The 21,949-nt window shown below is 39.0% G+C and overlaps 4 protein-coding genes across 5 annotated transcripts in view; 3 read left to right on the top strand and 1 right to left on the bottom strand.

The window, feature by feature from the left end:
- Positions 1-1,395: 1,395 nt before the first annotated feature.
- LOC132975080 (UDP-glucuronosyltransferase 2C1-like) lies at positions 1,396-3,737 on the top strand. The gene is made up of 2 exons (XM_061039377.1): positions 1,396-1,631; positions 1,983-3,737. The coding sequence occupies exon 2, from the start codon at positions 1,984-1,986 to the stop codon at positions 3,580-3,582; it is 1,599 nt and encodes a 532-aa protein (XP_060895360.1). The 5' UTR covers positions 1,396-1,631; position 1,983; the 3' UTR covers positions 3,583-3,737.
- Positions 3,738-4,596: 859 nt separating this feature from the next.
- Positions 4,597-6,983, top strand: LOC132975071 (UDP-glucuronosyltransferase 2C1-like). The gene is made up of 2 exons (XM_061039368.1): positions 4,597-4,748; positions 5,158-6,983. Exons 1-2 carry the CDS (start codon positions 4,737-4,739, stop codon positions 6,751-6,753), a joined length of 1,608 nt encoding a protein of 535 aa, XP_060895351.1. The 5' UTR covers positions 4,597-4,736; the 3' UTR covers positions 6,754-6,983.
- Positions 6,984-8,486: 1,503 nt separating this feature from the next.
- Positions 8,487-10,897, bottom strand: LOC132980274 (calcium homeostasis modulator protein 6). Its single transcript, XM_061046323.1, has 2 exons — positions 10,318-10,897; positions 8,487-10,124 (listed from the first exon to the last, which is right to left on the bottom strand). The coding sequence occupies exons 1-2, from the start codon at positions 10,780-10,782 to the stop codon at positions 9,972-9,974; spliced, it is 618 nt and encodes a 205-aa protein (XP_060902306.1). The 5' UTR covers positions 10,783-10,897; the 3' UTR covers positions 8,487-9,971.
- Positions 10,898-12,153: 1,256 nt separating this feature from the next.
- nptnb (neuroplastin b) overlaps positions 12,154-21,949 on the top strand; it is a 28,820-nt gene continuing 19,024 nt past the window's right edge. Inside the window, exon 1 of one of the 2 annotated variants that reach the window (XM_061039425.1) lies at positions 12,154-12,733. In XM_061039425.1, the coding sequence (XP_060895408.1) occupies positions 12,658-12,733 (76 nt within the window). In that variant the 5' untranslated portion in view covers positions 12,154-12,657. The remainder of the gene's footprint in view (positions 12,734-21,949) is intronic. The other variant, XM_061039434.1, reaches the window with a different exon arrangement.

Raw genomic sequence — 21,949 nt, 5'->3', positions numbered from 1 at the left:
TCTGTTACAAAATGGGAAGGGAGATGTTCCTGAATCAAGCCTATTGAAGGACTGGGTGTTCCATCAAAAGGAAAAATAGGTGCACTGGATTGGTTTCAAATGGATTATGTGTTTTCTCCGATGAAAGCTCTTGAATTTTAATTACATGCCAAACAACACTTGTGATTTCTAAAACGTTGTTGCTCAGGGAGACTGGAGGAAATCCATCACATGCACAGCTCTTGTCACAAACTGCACTTTCACTTCCTGAGAAAGGCCCCGTGTGGGACTTCTACATCAGGGTGTTTACATTTCCAGGTATACTACATAATTTTATTTGGTCAAGCTTTAAATTCGGAGTCTATAAATGGTCTTATATATTTGAATGTATTCACATTTGTTTTGTATATATTTTTTTTTTAGCAGATATAATCAATAAGTTCTTGACAGTAGCAGATTTTTTTACTGTGTTTTTCTGTGTGTTGTTTTAGAAGACAGTCTATGACTAAGTCTACATTTTTTCAATGGTTATTACTATTACTAATTAGGGCCTGACCGGTATAGGATTTTTGGGGAGAGAAAAAAATCTGGTACCAATATATTGGAAAATATCTTTCTTAGATCTATGCTCGATACATCGAGAAAGCTAGAGAAAGATATACACATCTATTGTGTTGATCCCTCAAATGCAGTTATCAAACACTGTTGGAAAAGATATACAGTGTAACATAGACAACATGGTCACTCAACTGGAAAGTAACTGTGCATGTACGTGCGTCACTGCGTGACACTCTGGAGAGTGATAATGCTTGTTGTGATCTGTGCAGCACACTCTCTGAAGAACAGACAGAAAAAGAACCCCTAGTGTAATACAACGAGACTCAAACTCAATGCTTTTTAACTGGTGAATAAATCTAGTAATATCAGCGTATATATCTGTGATAAAATTAGCCGACACTGATAGTCACTTGATAATACTTGATATTAATGCTAATATCTGCTGATACTATCGGCTGGCCGATTAATCGGTCGGGCTCCATTACAGATAATAATAATCAAGGTCAAGCACTCACAGCAAGGGCAAACTATCATGAGACCAGTAGATAAACGTACTGAAAAGTGTCAAAGTACTAAACTATGTTATGTAAAATGCACACTATTGAAAAGATGACCCTGAATAAAATAAAACAATAAAATAACACCAATAAGTATTATAATGCCCCTGAATCTTTTTAACATAGATAGCAGTGGTTTTCCATGCTGAAAGTAAACCCTCTTGATTTGTTAAGATACAAAGATAGTGTAGGAGTGTAGGATTTTACACCCTCAGATATGAGAGCTTGCTAATTTTCATTTAACGGCCAGTAAATGTTTTTCAAGGGTTTTAAAAATGACATTGTTTGACAATCTAAAATTTTCATCTGAATGAACACTTGTAATAAGGAGTTCATCCATCTGTTTTACAGGTTTTTCTTATTTGTTTTTGCTGATGATATCTGATTCAAGTTTAACACTATAAACATGTTTGACTCCCTTCCTTTTGTACTTTCTTTTCCGCTGTGCATTGAAGACCCTGAAACCACCTTCTCAAAGTTCTTCTGGAGTTGAGAAACAGCAAGAGTGTGGCTCTACAGAAAATGTGAAATATACAAGTACAGTACATCTTCTTGTCCCAATGCGTTGCTTATTGGTTCTTGCAGTAAATATTAAAAAGGTTACAATGCAGACACTTATTTAGTAACTGCATAAAACATCAACCTTTTCATATTGATACAAAAGTAAATCCTACATTTGATGTTCTGTTTAAAAATGAATTGCTTCTTGCTTACATAAAAAATACTGTAAAACCATTACAATAGAGAAGTGACATAGAAAGATGTTCATTGACAAATAAGTGATGAATTATTCCTTCTGTATGTACATTTTAAATACTAATTCAACTTTTTTAGTAAAAAACAAATACACATTTGATAAGACTTAATGTGCTTTCTTCCCATCTCCAGAATGAAAATGCATTCACTGTGGGTCCTGATCATTCTCTGCCTGCTCTGTCCAACCATGATTTGCGGAGGGAAAATTCTTGTTGTCCCCTTGGACGGGAGCCACTGGGTGAACATGAAGGTCATTGTTGAGGCACTGCATTCAAGGGGTCACCAGATTTCTGTTGTGCGATACCTAGACAGCTGGTACATCAAGGAAACCTCCCCTTTTTATGATTCTATTACACTCGAAATGGATTGTGGATTTGATGAAGATTTTATCACGGCTTTTGCATCTAAGCTGCTGGAGATTCAGAGGGAGGGGAGGTCTGCCTGGGCACGTTTTAAACTGGAAATGGAACAAACAAGCATAGCCTCTGAGATGCATGTGCACACATCCAAAATGATTGAGCGGCTTTTTGAAAACAAAAAACAGATACAGTCACTACAGGAGGCCAAATATGACCTTGTCCTTACAGATCCTGTTCTTCCAGTAGGTGTTATAATCGCACACTACCTGAGGTTGCCGATTGTGTTTAATGTTAGGTGGACAAGTCACGGTGAAGGCCATTTTGCAATCGCCCCTTCTCCTCTTTCATATGTACCACTTCCAGGAATTGGGTTTTCAGATAAGATGAGCTTTCTTGAGAGAGTTCTTAACGTTATAGTTTTTGGCCTTGCGGAAATTCATACTACACACAATGTCTTACCACATTATGATGGCATAATCAAGAAATATTTAGGTCCAGAGCTAGATTACCTCTCCCTGTTTCAAGCTGCAGACCTGTGGCTCATGAGAGTGGACTTTGTCTTTGAGTTCCCTCGTCCCACCATGCCTAATGTCGTCTACATGGGAGGGTTTCAGTGTAAACCTGCAAAACCACTTCCTGAAGACCTGGAGGAGTTTGTGCAGAGTTCTGGAGAGCATGGAGTCATTATTATGTCTCTGGGGACACTTATTGCAAAGCTTCCCCATGACCTAGCTGACGCTATCGCCTCAGCTTTTGCGAGAGTACCTCAGAAAGTCATCTGGAGACATAAAGGCGACAAACCAGCCACTCTGGGCAACAACACTTTACTTGTTGACTGGATGCCACAGAATGATCTTTTGGGCCATCCAAAAATTAAACTATTTGTGGCTCATGGAGGAACAAATGGAGTTTATGAAGCTATGTACCATGGAGTTCCCATCTTAGGTGTCCCATTGATTTTTGATCAGCATGATAATCTGTTCAAAATTGAATCAAGAGGAGCAGGGAAAGTGATAGATATCTTTACTATGAATGAAGATATCTTCTATCAAGGAATTCAGGAAGTCCTGAATGAGCCCTCATACAGGATGAACATGCAGAGACTCTCCAGGCTGCACAGAGATACTCCCATAAAGCCTCTGGATAGCGCCCTCTTCTGGATAGAGTTTGTCATGAGACACAAAGGTGCAGCTCATCTGAGAACAGAGTCCTACAAGCTACCCTGGTATTCCTACTACTCTGTTGATGTGATATCTTTTCTACTAACAGTCACACTGCTAATGTTGTTGTGTTTTACTGTGTTAATATGGTCATGCTACAAAACCTGTCTAAAAAGGAAAGTTAAATCTACCTCAAAGGGAAAGACAGAATGATGCTTTCATAGTTACTGTATATATACATTGTTTTACTTTGGTCAGTCTCACTTACACTAAATGTGATATTTTGTTTACTAAAATGTGTAACAATAATACAAAAAAGTAATCAATGACACTGTTTTCATGGACTTTTGTTTTAACTGTTACTTTAAATAAATTTTTTAAATGAATTAAAAGCAAGTCATTTTTTATTTGGTTTTAGTGAGACCCAATCGAGTTGCAAAGGCCATTCAGCAAGTCCTTAAAGGGCAACACAAAACAAATAAATGAAGGGACCCTTCAGCCTGCAGAGATCAGCCAATAAAGGTTGTTGACTGTGCTTCTGGGAGGTACAGTATTTGTCACGAGATACAAAGGTGCAGCTTGCCTAAGAAAAGAGTGCTACAGCCTGCCCTGGTGTTCCACAACTCTGCTGGTTTCATAGTATTTAGTTTGGCCACGCTTTTAAACTGTGTGTTGTTTTAGTTACCTTTAGGTTGTCTTATGATTGTTTGAGGTCTGTTTAATTACTTGTGTCAGTTTTAAGGTGATAAGTATTGATACTTACACTCAAAAAGTCTTGAGGTGAAAAAAGAAATAGGTTAAGCAATCACACCAAAGGAAACTGTCACAGGGCTACTATTGAGCTGAAAAAGATAGGACACAGTTCAAATGTATGCTTAATTTTTCTAAAGAGCACTGTGACAGAAATAAGTTGAATGCATTATTTATAAACTGGCAAGTAAAGGTTATGTCTGCTAAAAGGCAAACCACAAACATTTTTAAAACTAGATAAAGTGTTTATAATCTTTCTAGTCATATATATATATATATATATGAGGGTTTGGTGATTATTTATCAGCTATAGAAGGTGATGTTATTCATGCATTTACTGAATTTTGCTAACGTGTCAAAAATGACATTTAATGACAATCTAAAAGGTTGATGATTATGAACATTTGTGAAAAGGGGAAATCCATATGGTTTTAGTTTTATGAATATTTGCTTAAAGTTCAACACTTTATGACTGACATGGACTCCCCTTTGTACTTTCTTATCATCTGTGTTGTAGATGACACTCCATTACCTAAGACCTTTACAAGTTGAATGTCGAAGGACCAGCACATGTGCTGCTCTCTGTAAAAGGAGAAATATTTCAAGAAATAAATTGGATGCCAAAAAAGGTAACTGTATCATTTAAAATCATTTTTATTTTAAATGACTAGCTCTATTAAGGTTTGAACTGCTGTGTTTGTTTTTTCCAAACGTGAACACTCACTTTGGACTTCTCTCAGGTGCACATGTTGTTGTTCATTAGTTCTTTCAGTGAATGCTAAAAAGTACTCCATGCAGACACTAACGCAGTTATAGCACGATACATCAACAATTCAGTTTAATAAAATGATAATACCCTTTTCAGATAATAATAATACAATTGGTTATTTGTAAAGAAACTAGCTGCACATGTAATGTAAAAACGTATGGAAAGATTCTGAACAAATTCAGGTAATAAATTGCACGCCCTAAGAACATTTTCCAGTAGATAAAAACGCTGGAAATGATTAACACAAATATGCTTCCTCCCAACTTTAGAAAATGCATTCACTGTGGGTCCTGATCATTCTCTGCCTGCTCTGTCCAACCATGATTTTTGGAGGAAGAATTCTTGTTTTTCCCATGGACGGGAGCCACTGGGTGAACATGAAGGTCATTGTTGAGGCACTGCATTCAAGGGGTCACCAGATTTCTGTTGTGCGATACCTAGACAGCTGGTACATCAAGGAAACCTCCCCTTTTTATGATTCTATTACACTCGAAATGGATTGTGGATTTGATGAAGATTTTATCACGGCTTTTGCATCTAAGCTGCTGGAGATTCAGAGGGAGGGGAGGTCTGCCTGGGCACGTTTTAAACTGGAAATGGAACAAACAAGCATAGCCTCTGAGATGAATGTGCACTCATCCAAAGAGCTTGAGCGGCTTTTTGAAAACAAAAAACAGATACAGTCACTACAGGAGGCCAAATATGACCTTGTCCTTACAGATCCTGTTCTTCCAGTAGGTGTTATAATCGCACACTACCTGAGGTTGCCGATTGTGTTTAATGTTAGGTGGACAAGTCACGGTGAAGGCCATTTTGCAATCGCCCCTTCTCCTCTTTCATATGTTCCCCTGCCAGGGACTGAATTGTCAGATAAGATGAGCTTTCTTGAGAGAGTTCTAAACGTTATAGTTTTTGGCTTCTCGGAACTTCAAATTTCATTGTGTCTCACACCACATTATGATGGCATAATCAAGAAATATTTGGGTCCAGAGCTAGATTACCTCTCCCTGTTTCAAGCTGCAGACCTGTGGCTCATGAGAGTGGACTTTGTCTTTGAGTTCCCTCGTCCCACCATGCCTAATGTCGTCTACATGGGAGGGTTTCAGTGTAAACCTGCAAAACCACTTCCTGAAGACCTGGAGGAGTTTGTGCAGAGTTCTGGAGAGCATGGAGTCATTATTATGTCTCTGGGGACACTTATTGCAAAGCTTCCCCATGACCTAGCTGACGCTATCGCCTCAGCTTTTGCGAGAGTACCTCAGAAAGTCATCTGGAGACATAAAGGCGACAAACCAGCCACTCTGGGCAACAACACTTTACTTGTTGACTGGATGCCACAGAATGATCTTTTGGGCCATCCAAAAATTAAACTATTTGTGGCTCATGGAGGAACAAATGGAGTTTATGAAGCTATGTACCATGGAGTTCCCATCTTAGGTGTCCCATTGATTTTTGATCAGCATGATAATCTGTTCAAAATTGAATCAAGAGGAGCAGGGAAAGTGATAGATATCTTTACTATGAATGAAGATATCTTCTATCAAGGAATTCAGGAAGTCCTGAATGAGCCCTCATACAGGATGAACATGCAGAGACTCTCCAGGCTGCACAGAGATACTCCCATAAAGCCTCTGGATAGCGCCCTCTTCTGGATAGAGTTTGTCATGAGACACAAAGGTGCAGCTCATCTGAGAACAGAGTCCTACAAGCTACCCTGGTATTCCTACTACTCTGTTGATGTGATATCTTTTCTACTAACAGTCACACTGCTAATGTTGTTGTGTTTTACTGTGTTAATATGGTCATGCTACAAAACCTGTCTAAAAAGGAAAGTTAAATCTACCTCAAAGGGAAAGACAGAATGAAAGGTTTTATCAATATATTTACTTTGGTTTGTGGGGATTGATGATTGATTAGGGTTAATTACAAAATCAGTCTGATTTCCATTCATTGTCATTCATTGGTTTAACTGTTATTATTTCACAATGAGGGTATTTTAGAAAAACAAAACATAACCTACCTTTACTTTTCAGGTTGGTTATCATGATTATTGTGAGGAAATCAAATGTATATGCAAATAAAAAAAGGTACAGTTTGTGTGTTTGCTTTGTCTTTTATTACTTCTGTTTTTCATGACTTTTTAAATAAATTTTTACTGTACATGCCTTAATATCTTACATAAAATTAGGGCCCGACCGATATTGAATTTTTGGGGCCAATACTGATATTGGAAAGAGAATAAAATCTGATACCAATATATCCCTGGATATCTTTATTAGATCATCATGTTCGATCTGTAGAGATATATACATTTATTATGTTGATCCCTCAAAATCAGTTATTAAACACTTGAGGAAAAGAGCAATAATAAAGATAAGAAGGTCACTCAACTGGAAAGTAACTGCGCATGAAAGTGCAACACTGCTTGACACTCTGGAGAGTGACAATGCTTGTTGTAATCTGTATAGCACACTCTGCTGATGAAAGAGAACTGCTAGTGTAATACAATGACACTCAAATGAAATTTGACTAGTGAATAAATCTAGCAATACCAGCACATATCTGTGATAAAATTAGCTAATATCGATAATCACTAAAAATTAACAATTCGCTTTCTTAATTTCTCATGCCTCTTTGACTGTCCTAATTGTTTTTTCATCCAACTTCTCTTCTGTAAAGACTCAAGATCCACTAACCATTAAGTTCTTAAACTGACAGATAAGTCCTTCAGTTAAAACACTGAAAGATTTATCGTAAATCTGATGTACGTAGAACACTTGATACAGTGATGTACAAACGATGTATAAAAGTACACAGTGGGGATGTTAACTGCCAAGTTTTTAGTTTAGGATCAACCTCATTTATCATCTTAAAGGCAGGCAGCATGCTGATCTTAACTTAACCAGTACATGGTGTAGTATTAGTATTTATTAGAACCTGCATATTTAAGGGGAGGACTTGGCTCTGCAACAGTTATACATTTCTTAAGTTTTGTTATTGGCTTAATAGTGGTTGCAATTATGTTTAAACCAAATGTCCTATACTCAAGTGAACATTCACTATAAAAGTAGTTTAAGACTCCCAGTTGTGGCTCTGTATTTGTCTGCAAATGAATATGACACCCTGTTGTGATTAAGAGTGAAAGGTGCTTAGTGGATAAAGACAACTTCCTCAAGGCGATCTGTGAAGTTCTGAATAAGCTCCCCCCACAGGATGAACATGCAGGGTCTGCTCCAATTTCTACACTTAATAGGCTTAACTGGCACTTAGGCAATGTTGTGGGAAAAAAAACAAGAAACACAAGTCAGAACTCTACTTTGCTGTATTTGTCAATTCTGTCAGACCTACAGGGACTCTCCAGGCAGCAAAGATTAGCCTATAAAGCCACTGAACAACAATCTTTTCTGGAATAAGGCCACCTTAAAACATAAAGGTGCCATTCACCAGGTTACTACCAACAGTTTTGGTTTTCCTCTGAAGATAAACTGCTTTAAAATAGTCATTCAATTTTTTTCAAGCAAATTCTGATCTTCCTAATGAAGATATTGAATATACAGCATCAACTAAAAATTGAACAAGAGTTGCTTTGGTAAACATAGGTTGTAGCTGTTGGAACATCAGTGTTGAGTATTCAAATGCTGATGTTCAACGGTGGATTGGCGTTTGTTAAATTTCCTCGCTGTAGCGACGCTACAGTAAAATCTAGCTTTTAGTGCAGTTACAGACAAACTCAGAATCCCAAGACCGTTGGGGTAATGAGGGTTGTTCAAGGTTCAAGGTTTCTTTATTGGTACCTTGAAAGGTCAATCTGTTGTGCAGACAGGAGATTCAGCGTTCCAGTTGTGGAATTTGTTATGCAAATATGACATGACAGTACAAGATCCCTGATTGTTTTACTTCAATAAATAAATTATTTTATTACAAAACAATAAAAAAAAAAACGTACTGCAAATACAGTTACAGAACTCATGTCTACATATCACTATTGGCGGGTTGCAGCTATGATAGAAATCAGTGTATACATGGTAGGTGTCAAAAAGGTACATGAATTTATTCAGTTTCATCACTGTTGGCGGCATAAGGCAAGAGGGGGAGCAAGACCCTTTAAAAGTCTGAAGAGGTTAACGACCAATGTGGGAAAATTAAAAGATATAAAGTGAAACTCCACTTTGAATAAACATTTTCAGGACACACACAATATAACAAGTCAACTAACATTAGTCAGATTGATATTAGCTGCCTGGTGGATTCCACTTGTGTTGCAATAGCATGTATATAAGGCACGAGAAAACACTACTTTTAAAGGTACCAAAAGCTTAAAGTTAGGGAACACTTCTGTATGAGCTTCTCATGGATTCTTGCTAATAATTCACGATGACAGGAAAAAAAACCTTGCCGAGGTTGAATGTCACTTATTTGAAACTATGGTAAAAAGCTGTTTTGCTGAACCTAGCACCTGGAACACAGCGAAACAGGTAATTCACCATTTTATGTACGGGGGGTTATGTACCAGACTTTCTGTCTCTTCTGGAACATAACCTCCTTTAAAACTAACAAATAATAATTTTACTTTAAAAACTTAAAGCTTTAGGACAGACCTCCTTTAGAGGTACTGTAAAGATGATTTTGTTATATATGGACAGAAAAATGCTGGCTGTGTTCCCCTTTTCTTTATTTTAGGCAATGCTAACCAGCAGCTAGCTGGTGCTTTAAAGTTAGAAGACAGAGATGAGTGTAGTTTTGACCTCCTCATCAAACCCTTGGACATATGTTAAGAGGCATATTTCCCGAAATATAACACTTTCCCTTAAAGATAGGAACTATAGTAAGAGGCACAAAAATGGTTACAAATTCGATATTATATAAAAAACAAAAACAAAATACTGTTTTAAATGACATCCATACTTACATTACCTTCACTTGGAGGCATCATTTACCAATCATGTGCTATCTCCTTAACATAAAACACTTTTAAACAGCACCTATTAACAATAGTTACGAAAACTGGTAGTGAAGTCTGTTCAAAGGATTTACAAAGTTTCCATGCCATCAGGCAGGTGTTTGTTGGGCGGTGCAAGTCCTCTCATGATGTCCGGGTCCGTAAAGAGCTCATCCTGAGCACTGTGAGCTCGGCTACATCTGCATCCTCCATCTCCACCTCTTGTTCGCAGCTTTCTCTGATTACATACACTACGAGACCCACACAGATGAAAATGAGGAGGATTATGCCTATAACCTGGGGTACAAAAGAGTAAAGCAACATGTTGTTAAGTAAACAACCAAAGACATATTCTAGTTTCTATTGACAAAGACTGTTAACAGAGCTATAGAAATAGTTTCTGTAGGGTCATGCGATGCAACATTATGGATCTTCAGTGCATACAATCATACAGTATAAGCTTCTATAAAGTTGAAAATAATGAACTCACCTGAGAAAAAACAAAGAGCTGCTGTGAGCGGAGCATTAGTTCTTGTGGGGTGACTTCTCCCTCACTTATCGGCTCACACCACTTCTGCGGAGCCGCCTTGTCAACTATTACAAATCTACCCTCCCAGTCTGTCATAGCACAAGCAAAGTATTGGCCATCGAGGAACAACAAGATCAGCCACACGATAGCAGGAACAAAACTGGAGAGGGAAACAGTTTTCCTGCACCACGTATCACATCTGCATCCTTGAATGATCAACATCAAGGTGAAGGCCATGACGGCAGGAATGATGAAGAAAGCTGATGAAAATACTCCGTTCCATGTAGGGTTGCAAGGACACTCAAACTCCAGCTCCACCAGCTTCTCTAGTCCCATGAGGATAAAGCCAAACGCCACATTTGATACCAGAGGACTGTTGCTAAGTTCATTTTTCAGCCTGGTAAGCCATTGTTGTCTACTTTCCATACTAGATTGACCGAAAAATGAAGACAATCGTTGTAAAAAGCCCAAAAGAGGGTCCACCGTTGTGAACACATTGGCAACAGCTAAGTGATGCGTAATTAACTCACCCAGGGGTAAGTTTTCCCTCGGGCAAAATGCCACACTTCCACTCTGATTGGTTTTGAACAAAGGAGGGTGTGCCGTCTGCTCTGACACTTCTCTAGCTGATTGGCCTGTGCGAGGTTTCAGGTGGGGTTACATTTTAAATGTGGTCTCTCATAGACAAACTGGAGGGAGGGCTGTAAAGTGGAGGGAAGTTTGTTCTGCAGTTAAGCAGACTGACTCTTTGCATTGTCCCAGTATAAAAAAAAACATGGACAGAAGTGTATAAGAAGGGGGGAGCATCTAAATAAATATAACAATCTAGTTAAAATGCACCAAAATGTGCACTTAAACTAAACAAAATACCTACATTTTTGCAAGTGAACAATGCATACATAAAAAAGTCACTAAATTCACCCCATAGTACTTCAAACTGAGTCAGTAAGTATGCTGAAGGTAAAAGGGCTTTGTTTTTTTTGCAACTGACTACAACTTAAAAAAATAAGAGGCATTCAGACTTTTTATGAAGTTACCACAACTGGCCACATGAGGGCACCCACGCAGTAGCACAGCTTAAGGATAGAGGGGATTACAGGAGGCCATGTTGAACTTTCAAGGGGATGTGGTTCATACAGCTTGAGAACAGCCAGGCCACTGATGTGATGACATAATTTATAAATGACCTCACTGAGCTCAAGAGCATCACCATAATCTGCTCACATTAAAACCTGACAGGAGCAAGTATTTGGGCTCTGTGAAATAGGATTGGAAAGATGGGACTGTTGAAAACAAGCGCTTCACTTTCATTCCATCTGCAGAACAATTTAGTGCATTTGTATTTTTAAAATGTAAAACCAAGCCTATTCAGATATTTCTAATTCCTGCACAGTTTTATTAATAATCTGACTTTTTTTTTCTTTTCCTGCTGATAAACGAGCAGTGAATTTATAGAAGCATTAATATTGCAAGAGCTGCTGAAAAAGAGGAAACCATATGGACCATGCTGATACTGAAGCTGTGGTCAGTACAGAAAAATGCTGTATGAGCAGTATCAACATCTTGCAAATGGGAAGATGATGAATATGCGCACCTGTCTTCACTTAAAATACCTTTGTCTGCATTTGAGTGAATGCAGGCGCAAATAAGTCACTGATTTCATAAACGACATCAATTACATACGTGTTTTAAGCTGTTTGTGTGTGTGTGTGTGTGTGTGTGTGTGTGTGTGTGTGTGTGTGTGTGTGTGTGTGTGTGTGTGTGTCTGCTTCTTTTCACGGTCATGAGCGCATAGGGCACGCGCAGCTTGTCGTTGCAGCCGTTGGTGTCCTACCAGCATCTGTTCCTCTTTTTGGAGCAGACTTATGTTTCGGCTACATCGGCTCCCATCGGGAATAATTTGTGCACCACTTTCATTTTAATCACCGCAACGTTACCGCGAGAGCGTAAATGCGCATCGCTCTGCGCATCTTTGAATCTTCAGAACTACACTGTGGACAATCTCCCTGACATCCCAAGACCTCTCCCCCGCAATCCGAAGAGGCTTCTTCAACCGCCTATGGCCGCATATCGGCATCCCTGAGCCGCTGGCCTCGACCTCGGACCTCTCACCCACCGCTGTCCTCAACAATTAAGAAGACATCTACAAACATTTTTTTTTATTTTGTCATCCTCGGCGTTCTATTTTTAAAGAACCCGGTGCTATGCTGGGCCCATCTCTCTAGATCTTGTGATTAAAACACGATCTCTCCTCCCACATTCGTCCGACAGAGACCCTGGTACTCTCGTCGAGCCCCGACGATGCATCCTAACGCAGTGATGCTGGCGGTGGTCCTTCTGGGGAACTTGATGCTGCCCTTCGTGTCGGCGCAAAACGGTAAGAAAGCAGATGTGACCATGGCATGATTGTAAACAGCGCGGTGGGGGGGGGGGGGGGGGGGGGAGAAGTGACTTGACTTGCGTGAAGACGCCCGAGCCCAATGTATTCCAAGGAGGATTCTGAGTATGACTGCGATAACGCTACTAATACAGTTTCATGCATCCCGAAAACAAGGCCAGAGTAAGGCATCAGCGAATCTGATCCAGTCTCTGACCGCAGGATGTAACTCTTAACTGAGAAACCAGACGATGTAGTGAGATTTTTTTTTTTTTGCAAGGTTATTTACTGTCAACTGAGTGAAGGGAAGGTGTGTCTGAATGAGGAATTATCGGTAACCGACACTGGCTGGCAGGTGGTACATGTTGCCAGATTCGTGTTAATAGTGAGCAAACTTGGCCTTGTAGGCTACATACACGAATGAAGTTATAATGAATATTTACACATGGCAGCCCATAGTAGCCTTAGGGTGCCAGCTGTGTCATTTATTTGGTTATAGGGGATTGGGAAGCAGAGTGTCTCAAGCAAGACTGATCAGTTGCTTGCTGATCTAGTAACATAATCAACACCAAACACGGACTGAAGGCTTTCCCAGTCTGTGCTGTAAATACTGTAAACACAAGGGCTCCTGTATCACAGATGCAGGGCCTATGCACCTACTATTCTGCATCTCCTTGTCTTGAAGATTCAGTCAGTCTTGAAATGCATACACAAATAGCATCCTTATCTCTTTTTTTCCTGATTATGAAAAAAAACACATAAAGGATTTTACTTAAGAGCTGCAGAGGATGCTCTTTTGTAACTTTATTTTCAAAAGTTCACTGTGCATTAATCATAAAAAAGCTGACATGATGTGGTTTAAGTAAATGTCAGCAACATGCTGTTGGGTGTTACAGGCTGTCCTCCTCTGAAACAGCGTGTCCTCCTGACTTCAAATTGTGTTGAATCACGTCACCCAGAGGGGCAAACAAGTCAGAAAGACATTCACAAAATGAGGGTGGAATATTTTATTTTTTTCAGCATTTTATGTATTATCTTTATGTCCCTTAAGCAACCCTAACATGTTTTCTAAAGACGCGGGTGCTTTTGTGTTCAAACTGAATCATTCAGATGAGTTGTAAATATGATCACTGCCTATATTTCTGTTATTTAGGAGACATCAATGCCCACCTGTCACAGCCCTTGACATGTCCACATCACTGACACAATCTAATCTCCTTTCAGTGGAACATAAAATAGAGATTTACTCTGCATATTTATAATCTTGATGCTTAATGTCCACCTCCTCTTTGCTGTGGGATAACTGAACGCCCACTATATGCAGAACTTAATAGGCATACATTTTAATGAAAGGATGAGGAGATTGTAAAAAGAAAAAAAGCTCTGAAATGTTTAAGATAATTTAATCCTCTTAAAAACTACCAAAGTCAACATTTTTTTTGGAAGTTTGTATATTTGTGTGTAATACTTGTTCACACAACATGCAGCAATATTTGAAGTTAAAATCCAGAACATTTCACAAGAAAGCACTGGAGAAACTTGCACCTTCTGCGTGTGAGTAGACATAACAAACTGAAATACCACAGCCAATATTTCTTAAATTCCTTTCATTTTTAATTTTGTACATTTTGCTACGGTGCATGAAGACTGTGTGCGCACATGGACAGTCATTCTCTGTTCTTGCTTTCTGGAAAAATCAAATCGGCAATAAGCCGTCTATTGTTTGATAAAGCTCAAGCGAAGGCATTCCAAACACTTCCTGTGGTCTTTGCCCAGTGTCAGTGCCCACTCACTGAGGCCCAGTTCACCCCGCAGAAACACACGCACCCACTGACAGACACACACACATCCACGCAGGGGTCAGCGGGAGACAGACTGGTGCCATTCAGTCTCTAAATGTGTATGTGCTTTAGCTGTTTCATGTAGAAATCCTTAATTCATGCTAATCCACAGACACCCTACATTCATTACAGCTTTGATCACAGTTACATGCAATACACGCTGGTTATATTCTGATTCATGCTCACTGCATGCACCTAAAATCATCCCATTTCTCTCACAGTTCAGATTAAGGGTAATCAGCACAAGGCTCCTTATGCAATCCTACATTTCCCTGTGATATTACAGAGTGCAGGCGGTACAGTGTGCAGAATAATAATTATAAGTGTATGAGATGTAATCACTGTATGTGGGAAGCAGAGGGAATTTGTGCCATTTTTCCACAAATTTTCAGGGGAAATAAGGGCTACTATAGGTGGCCACTTTCTGCGACAGATATTCGGAGGACTGTAAATAGCATCCGTCCATTCTGCCTCGTTTCTATTTTTACCTCCGAGACACAGCGCTGAGAACTGTGGCTTTAAGGTCCTTTTGTGAAAGTGAATTCATTAACTCTTAATGGACGGTCTTCTTGTGCACAGCCTTGTAAAGGCTCACTAGGTGGCTCTGTGAACTATTTGAGCTGAGGGATGGGATCTTTATGCAAAGACAATAAAGCTGCTGAGAAGGTGGCTGGAGCTGACCTGAGGAAGTGCATTTGTGTCTTACATAATGTCTCACTACAAAACATGTAGCCTGCTCCTGCTGCCAACTTTGTCGTTTTATTATCACTTCATTGTGTAAATCATAATACCTAGATCATGTTAGGAAAACCTTTAGAATAATTTGCTGAAATAAGTACTGCCATTTAAAAAACTGCCTGTATTTACACGTCTTCTTTCATGCAACTGGTAACAGTACCTTGTTTAGCGGTGGCTTAAGACTGAGAAAACAGCTGCAACTCTACTTCCTTTTAAGGTTACACAATCAAAGTATAAAGGCATGATGTAGAGCAAGCCTGCCCAGGTATTACAATATGTACTGCAATTACAATATGCTGTTTTGTCAATATAGGGCCCTATATTTATTTTCAAGCTCACTGGTGCATTATCATCGACAGAGGCCTACACTGCATTTTATGATAAGCAATTACAGCTACATACCATCCAATCAATACGCCAACATGATGTAACAGCATGTCCATTATCATGTTTCTGTCCAGACTCTGGACAAAGGTTCATTTGTAAGTTTGGAAAATATGCTTTAGGATCCAAGCCAGCTCTTACACTGAGTCATTCCTCCCCACTGTGAAATCTGATACATAATGCACTGATTGGGAGAAACACCACACACTAACTTACACTGCAGGTATATGCAATGATGGTGATGCAGCCTTTTTTTAAATGGTAAATTGTCCAGCGAAAGCTGTGCATGCAAACTGTGTTTTTCTCCTGCTTCACATTCAGTTACTAACACATTAATGCTGGAAATTCAGCAATTTGGACACATCCTTGCACTATTGCCTTGCACTATTCTGCTGGGACAACTTATGTTAAGTGTGCTGCAGTAGTGCAACTTATATATAAAATACTCAAAGGTAATATTCATGTATACCTTTCCTGACTTTTCCCGACGGTTTCAATATTTTATAGAAACCTAGAAGAAACAATAAAATGTGTGTTTTTACCGAAAGGCTCAGGCCTATTATTTGTCAAGATGACAAATAATAATAATAGTTGTAAGTCTGTCAGATGTTTGGGAATAGCTTTCCTGCAGAGAAGAATTACACGCTGAAGAGACACTCCAAGAGACGTGATTTGTTTAATTTTAGCATTGCCTTGTTTATTTAAAGATGGGAAATAGAGTCCCATGACCCAGCTGTCTCTGTGTTCCTCTGGCCTTACATCAAATCATTTGAATTTCCTTGTTTTGATTCCTGATAGAGACATAGGAGGTACTCCCTCGGTGTGATTAAAGGATGGGATCAGAGCATTTCTACCCAAGCACGAGGGTTATAGGGATTTAAATCTCATTAAACTGTTGCCATCGTCTGTGATCTGAAAGACAGACTCAAGTATTACAAGGGAGAAAGGATATTGTTGGTCTTCTTTTTTTCCATGCGTGACAATTCAGCTTTACATTTAATAGTTATATTTTGCTTCACTGCCGTGTCATCTGATAATCAATGTAGTGATCAGGTCAGTGCATCACAATAGTCTCTTTAACACAGATGTTCCCTTAAGGGGATGTTACTGTATTCACCTTGATGTGGGGGCAGGGAATGGCCTTTTCAGATTATTATGCGCATATGAACCCTTTTTATTGGCTATAAAAAACAATTTACATTCCCACTGGATACTCAGTTCAGTTCTCATTAATCATAGTTTGAATTTACCACGGTTCATTATTTTATTAATTTGTTGGCAACCTGTTTTGGGGAATTAATTTTTGAGAGTTACCATTGTAGAATCAACGTATCAACCAGACTTAGTGTACAGAGCAGTTATTTGGCTAACGTTTGATTTTGCAGTAACAAGGCTTGTGAATTGTTTTTTCAAACTCCTTAAACCTGTCTCATGTGTCAACAAATGAAGGCTTTCAAAAAACAAAGAAAGGCTTAGGTTCTAAACATTTAAAATTGAAAAAAGGAGGAACATGCAACATTTTACACATAAATATAGCAGAAATCAAGTATATCAAGTATTTAGTTATCTGAGCTGTATATCATGTTTACATGGACGGTACTGCCCTGAGTAGAAAGCTGTTTTAGTCAAGGACTAGATAAAAGAAGAATAACACAACCTACCCACTGCCCATCTGTTTAGATCACGGTCATTCTGCGTCAATTTATGTGCAATGTGAAGCTGTGAGTTAACCAAAGTGTGCTAACATTAGCCTGCTAACACAACAATGCAGGCCACAGGCAATTGCAGCCCAAGCAAAGGACAATGTTGCCGGGCGCTTGTGCTTAATGGTGCTTTTTTGGTGCGTTGTAATTGATAACTCTTTTGTGGGAACACGAGTGGAGAGGGATTGGAGGTGTGCCGCTGGAGGAGAGTCTTCAGAATAGCGGAGGTGTCGCCAAACAGCAGTTTGTTTTGGTTTAATGTTGGTGCTCAAGGGAGACATCTACTGGTTCAAAAAGTCGCACATTCTTCCTCTAACGGATTATTTTGATACCATTACTAAAAATAACAGAAACATCTGAAAATTTGAAAACGGCAGGATAGCAGGGGTGTCAAATACAAGTGACTTATGTTATGCTGGAAATGTTTCTAACCAAAGGTAGATTTAAAAAATAAGAAAAAGGATGAATGGATATACAATATAACAAAATTAGACACCCATAGCACATTCACATGGGGGTTCTAACTTATGCCAAATTTGACCTTTTCTAAAAAGTGTGTGGGTGTGCTTGACTGTGCTTGACTGACATCACCCTGACACACCATATTACTTTTGTGGGCCAGTTAGTGCAGGAAAGGTTACACCTTTATGATTGTTTTAGTTAGTATGAGAGTTGTGATATTGACATCTTCTCAGGATCGCTTTCCTGACTTTAAAAATTGAAGTTGAATTCAGCTAGAACAATCCAAAACACCTGCCTGTAAAACAAAAGAAGACAAAAATAGTTTATACCTTTACCTTGTGAGGAAAAGGCTGTTAGATAAGGGCATTGGTTGCATTTGTGTTACAATACTACTAACAACAGTTAGTCATAGATACAATCATTAAAAGTATGTTCTATTGCTTCATATAAATGAGCTGTGAAGGCACCAATGACTGAAGGAGAACCATGCAGGTGCAACGAGTCACCCACACCCAAAGCTAAGACTCTCTCACATACTGTATAGCACATAACCAGTTCAGTGTCCCCAGGGTGGTTTCCTACTCGCTGCTTTCTCTGTCTTTGTTGTGGGATGTGGATGGGGATCCAGTTTGTAGGAAGGCAGCTGACTCACTCTCAGGCTGCTTGGCGGTGGTGTGTGTGGCTTGCTGTCAGTCCTCAGGGGAGCAGCTCTCCTCTCTACCTCCATCAGTGGAGTATGTAGGCTGTAATGACTGTGACTTCCATGCAGCCTTAGACAGCAGTTGTCACAGAAAACTACAGGTTATTTTTGATACTATTGTGCACATGTCATTTGGGAGTAAAGTGAGCTAAAGCGTGGAAGAAAGAAATGGCACTGTGAAGGACTTCATTATTCTGTGTTGAATAATTTGTGTAAAACCATGCACTTGTCTAAATGTTTGACCTCCTCAGTTAGATTACATACTTTCCATCATAGCAACTACACCTCTGCATGTATTAAACCATATATTTCAGCATGGTGAAATGTTAAAAAGAGGGGACCACGATGTCTGTTTTTTTTTTTTGCTGTGAAGCTCTGATTTGTTTCAATGATTGTATAATCTTTTAATGTGACAACCCGCCCCCATTTTAATGTGACACTGAGCAACAAGGAATTCCCCACATAGCCATGTTTGCCTGTCTGATATTTTGCTTTATAGTCATTTGTTTTTTTTTGTTTTTTTTTTTAGAAATGTGCAACAACAACATCAAATGGAACAGTATCATACTACAGCAGCCAGGGGGAGGATAAGCTGAGACTAGATATCTGAATGTTCGCTGCACAAGCATTAGCAGTTAGCTGCTTTATGCAACGAAGCAATTTACAATTCACCACTGGACATTTAATCGAGCAATTACTCTTAAGGGTCATGCAACCCAATTTTTCGGAGCGACCTATGCCTTCAGCAGGAATTTGACAAGAGGACATTTACAGTGGACAGAGGCCGGGTCTAAATTCTGCAAGCTCTATAGAGCTTCAGGGGATAGTTCTCTTGACATAAAAATAACTAATGTTGCTCGTAGTTTGTCCTGTCACTTACAGCGTTCGAGATTTCCAACTATAAAAAGAGTATATTGAGACATAAGTAGTCTTTGTCATGTCTTGCAAGGGCACCAAGTAAGACAGCCAGCCTTGCCTGCTTGCCTTGTTTGCACACACTGCTGTCAATTCTGCAATTCTTCAATTGTTGAGCAATAACACAAACTTAAAGTTATATTAAAGTATTGCATTAATGTTTCCTAACATTAATTACTGATATATTTTCATTTTTTGGCCATAGAACAAGTAAATTAATAAATGTGTTGATCAGTTCACAAAACTAATCAGTAACCGTTTTGATTTGAAATGCTTTGGTTAGGTATTAGTTCAATATATTTGTTTAGACTGTTTATTATAATTAGTGATATTTATACTGTCCTATAATCTAAGTGGGACTTCTGTATTCCTTACATGCTGTTAATTATTGAGGTAGAGTTGGCTAAGAATGCCAGGTGTTACTGATGATAAACAGCTCGGTTGTATCACTTCTTTATTTTGCAGTTTCCTGTGACCAAACATTGATCAGCCAGTTAGACAATCTTGTGTATGTGCTGTACTTTTTACGGGAAAGTGACATTACCCCAGATAGAAAGACAGAAACTCGTGACCACAGAGGGAGATTGCGACAAGGTTCAAGAGTGTAATGAGGCAGCATTGAGCTTCATCTAGTCATATACCATCCCTGTACCAACAAATCCAATTCAGGACAAAGCAATTCAATTATATTGAGCAGTAACATCATTTAAATAATGATGGTCAATTGGGCATCAAATTGGTAACATTTAGCTATTCAATATCAGTTTAGCAATACGCATCAAGTGGTAACACTCTATTATCAACTAACGTTTAGAATCAGATTAGTAAAATCAAATGTTCCATGCCTAAGATTTATTTCCACTAGCAGTGAGGCAGCTCAGCAATCTTAGTGTACAATGTTTTTCTGTTTGAGGCTTAATCGTAGGCTAATGGATAACGACACTACTGTTAAAAGGAAAATGGCTTGGACACATCATCAACTGATTTTTGGTGACGTTAATAAATCTTTATATTTAACAAGAGCATAGAAATAGGAAAACTGCAACAAAACCAAGAAACATAGACATCAATGCAAAAAGAGACATTCTAAGAGTCAATCAGAGCCAACGCACAGCTGACCTGAGAGAAAATTCATGAAACCTCCAATATACTGTATGTTATAATCATCAAGCACATTCAAGACACTTGTTTGATCGTGTTTGTATGGTCTTCATCAAACATGCAATATGTGATATGACACAAATATTATTTTTAAACTTATATTAGAGAGCCATATTTATGTTTTATTAGGGTATGCCACATTTAAAAGGCTTAGATGTCATTACACATCATGTTACACAAGATGTTTCGCAAGAGATTCTCAGTGCACTTGTCATACAGGTGCTGACAAACATTACACCTGGACTTCCCACATCTAATTCTGTATATTTGCTTCTTTGCTAAACTGTCACAGCTGAACAAGTCTGTAGTATCAACACATATGGCATTCTGGTGCAGTGCAGCAGCGAAGCTTGTACTGTCAGCTCTAATTCCCCGACGTCTCATGATCAAAGGTTTTGTTCAATTTCATTGTAGAACAAATCTGTTTTAATTTAGTTCAGGTAGAAATAATGGCAGAGTTGGCTGGACAGTATACTAGCGTGCAGCGTCTTTTTGACATGATTCTTTTGCACCTGCAAACACTGTAATGCTGTGTAAATTCACACACAGCAATGTGATGGTTGGTTCAGATCGAAAGTATTAAAGAGATGGCTGAACTGTTGAGATAGGTGTGATATTGCTTGAATTATGTCAGTTTGATTATCCACAGATAACTGTCACAGTGAGTGCCAAAGAAATGCACGCAAACAAAATAGGCTGCTGCCGTGTCTGAGCCAAGCCAAACTCTACTGATCTTACTCTTGCTACCCGATTGATGAGATCTGTCCACCATCCACTGCTTTTCTCGTTGTCACTTCTAGTCTCCTAGCACGCCTTTGAAATGAATGTGAACCGGCTGGCTGCTTTGTGTTTTGTTTTCACTCCCAATATAAGCTCCTTGTTCAAACAACACATAAATTGGTCTTCTCACTGGCAGAGTGTTTTCTGTGGTTTGTTCTGTGTGTTTCTCCACAGATCCTCCCTGAGCCTGAATTTAAATTAAGTCATCTGTTCCTTTTTTTTAAATTTAATTTGCCATCACCTTGGAGGACACTCATTAGGATGTTTAAGCAGATACGATACTGTGATTATGAAAACGTACGCATGGCTGACCGTAGTCATCTGGGCCATGTGCAAAGCCTTTTTACCCTCATACCCACAACCACAGTAAGAAATGCCATTGTAAATGTGCTGTCAAATTGAAATATTGCTTTAACAGTGTAGGCAGATAGGCTTGGATTCCCCCTCTGGGATTATGGTGAGTTTGATGGGCCCAGATGTTTCCTTAGAAAAGAAACAAATGCTAATTACTCTGCATAACTCAAGGCATAGC

This window comes from Labrus mixtus, chromosome 1, assembly GCF_963584025.1.
Source record: "Labrus mixtus chromosome 1, fLabMix1.1, whole genome shotgun sequence".
Lineage (NCBI taxonomy): Eukaryota > Metazoa > Chordata > Actinopteri > Labriformes > Labridae > Labrus > Labrus mixtus.
Note: the sequence above shows the minus strand (reverse complement) of the source record. Positions and strands in the feature narration are given on the sequence as shown.

What these genes read in the sequence shown, in the direction of transcription:
- LOC132980274 (XM_061046323.1), bottom strand. Translation starts at nt 10,782, where the DNA reads ATGGAAAGTAGACAACAATGGCTTACCAGGCTGAAAAATGAACTTAGC. An exon ending in AGCTCTTTGTTTTTTCTCAG is followed by an intron (nt 10,125 to 10,317) that starts GTGAGTTCATTA and finishes TTTGTACCCCAG; the next exon opens with GTTATAGGCATAATCCTCCT.
- LOC132975080 (XM_061039377.1), top strand. Translation starts at nt 1,984, where the DNA reads ATGAAAATGCATTCACTGTGGGTCCTGATCATTCTCTGCCTGCTCTGT.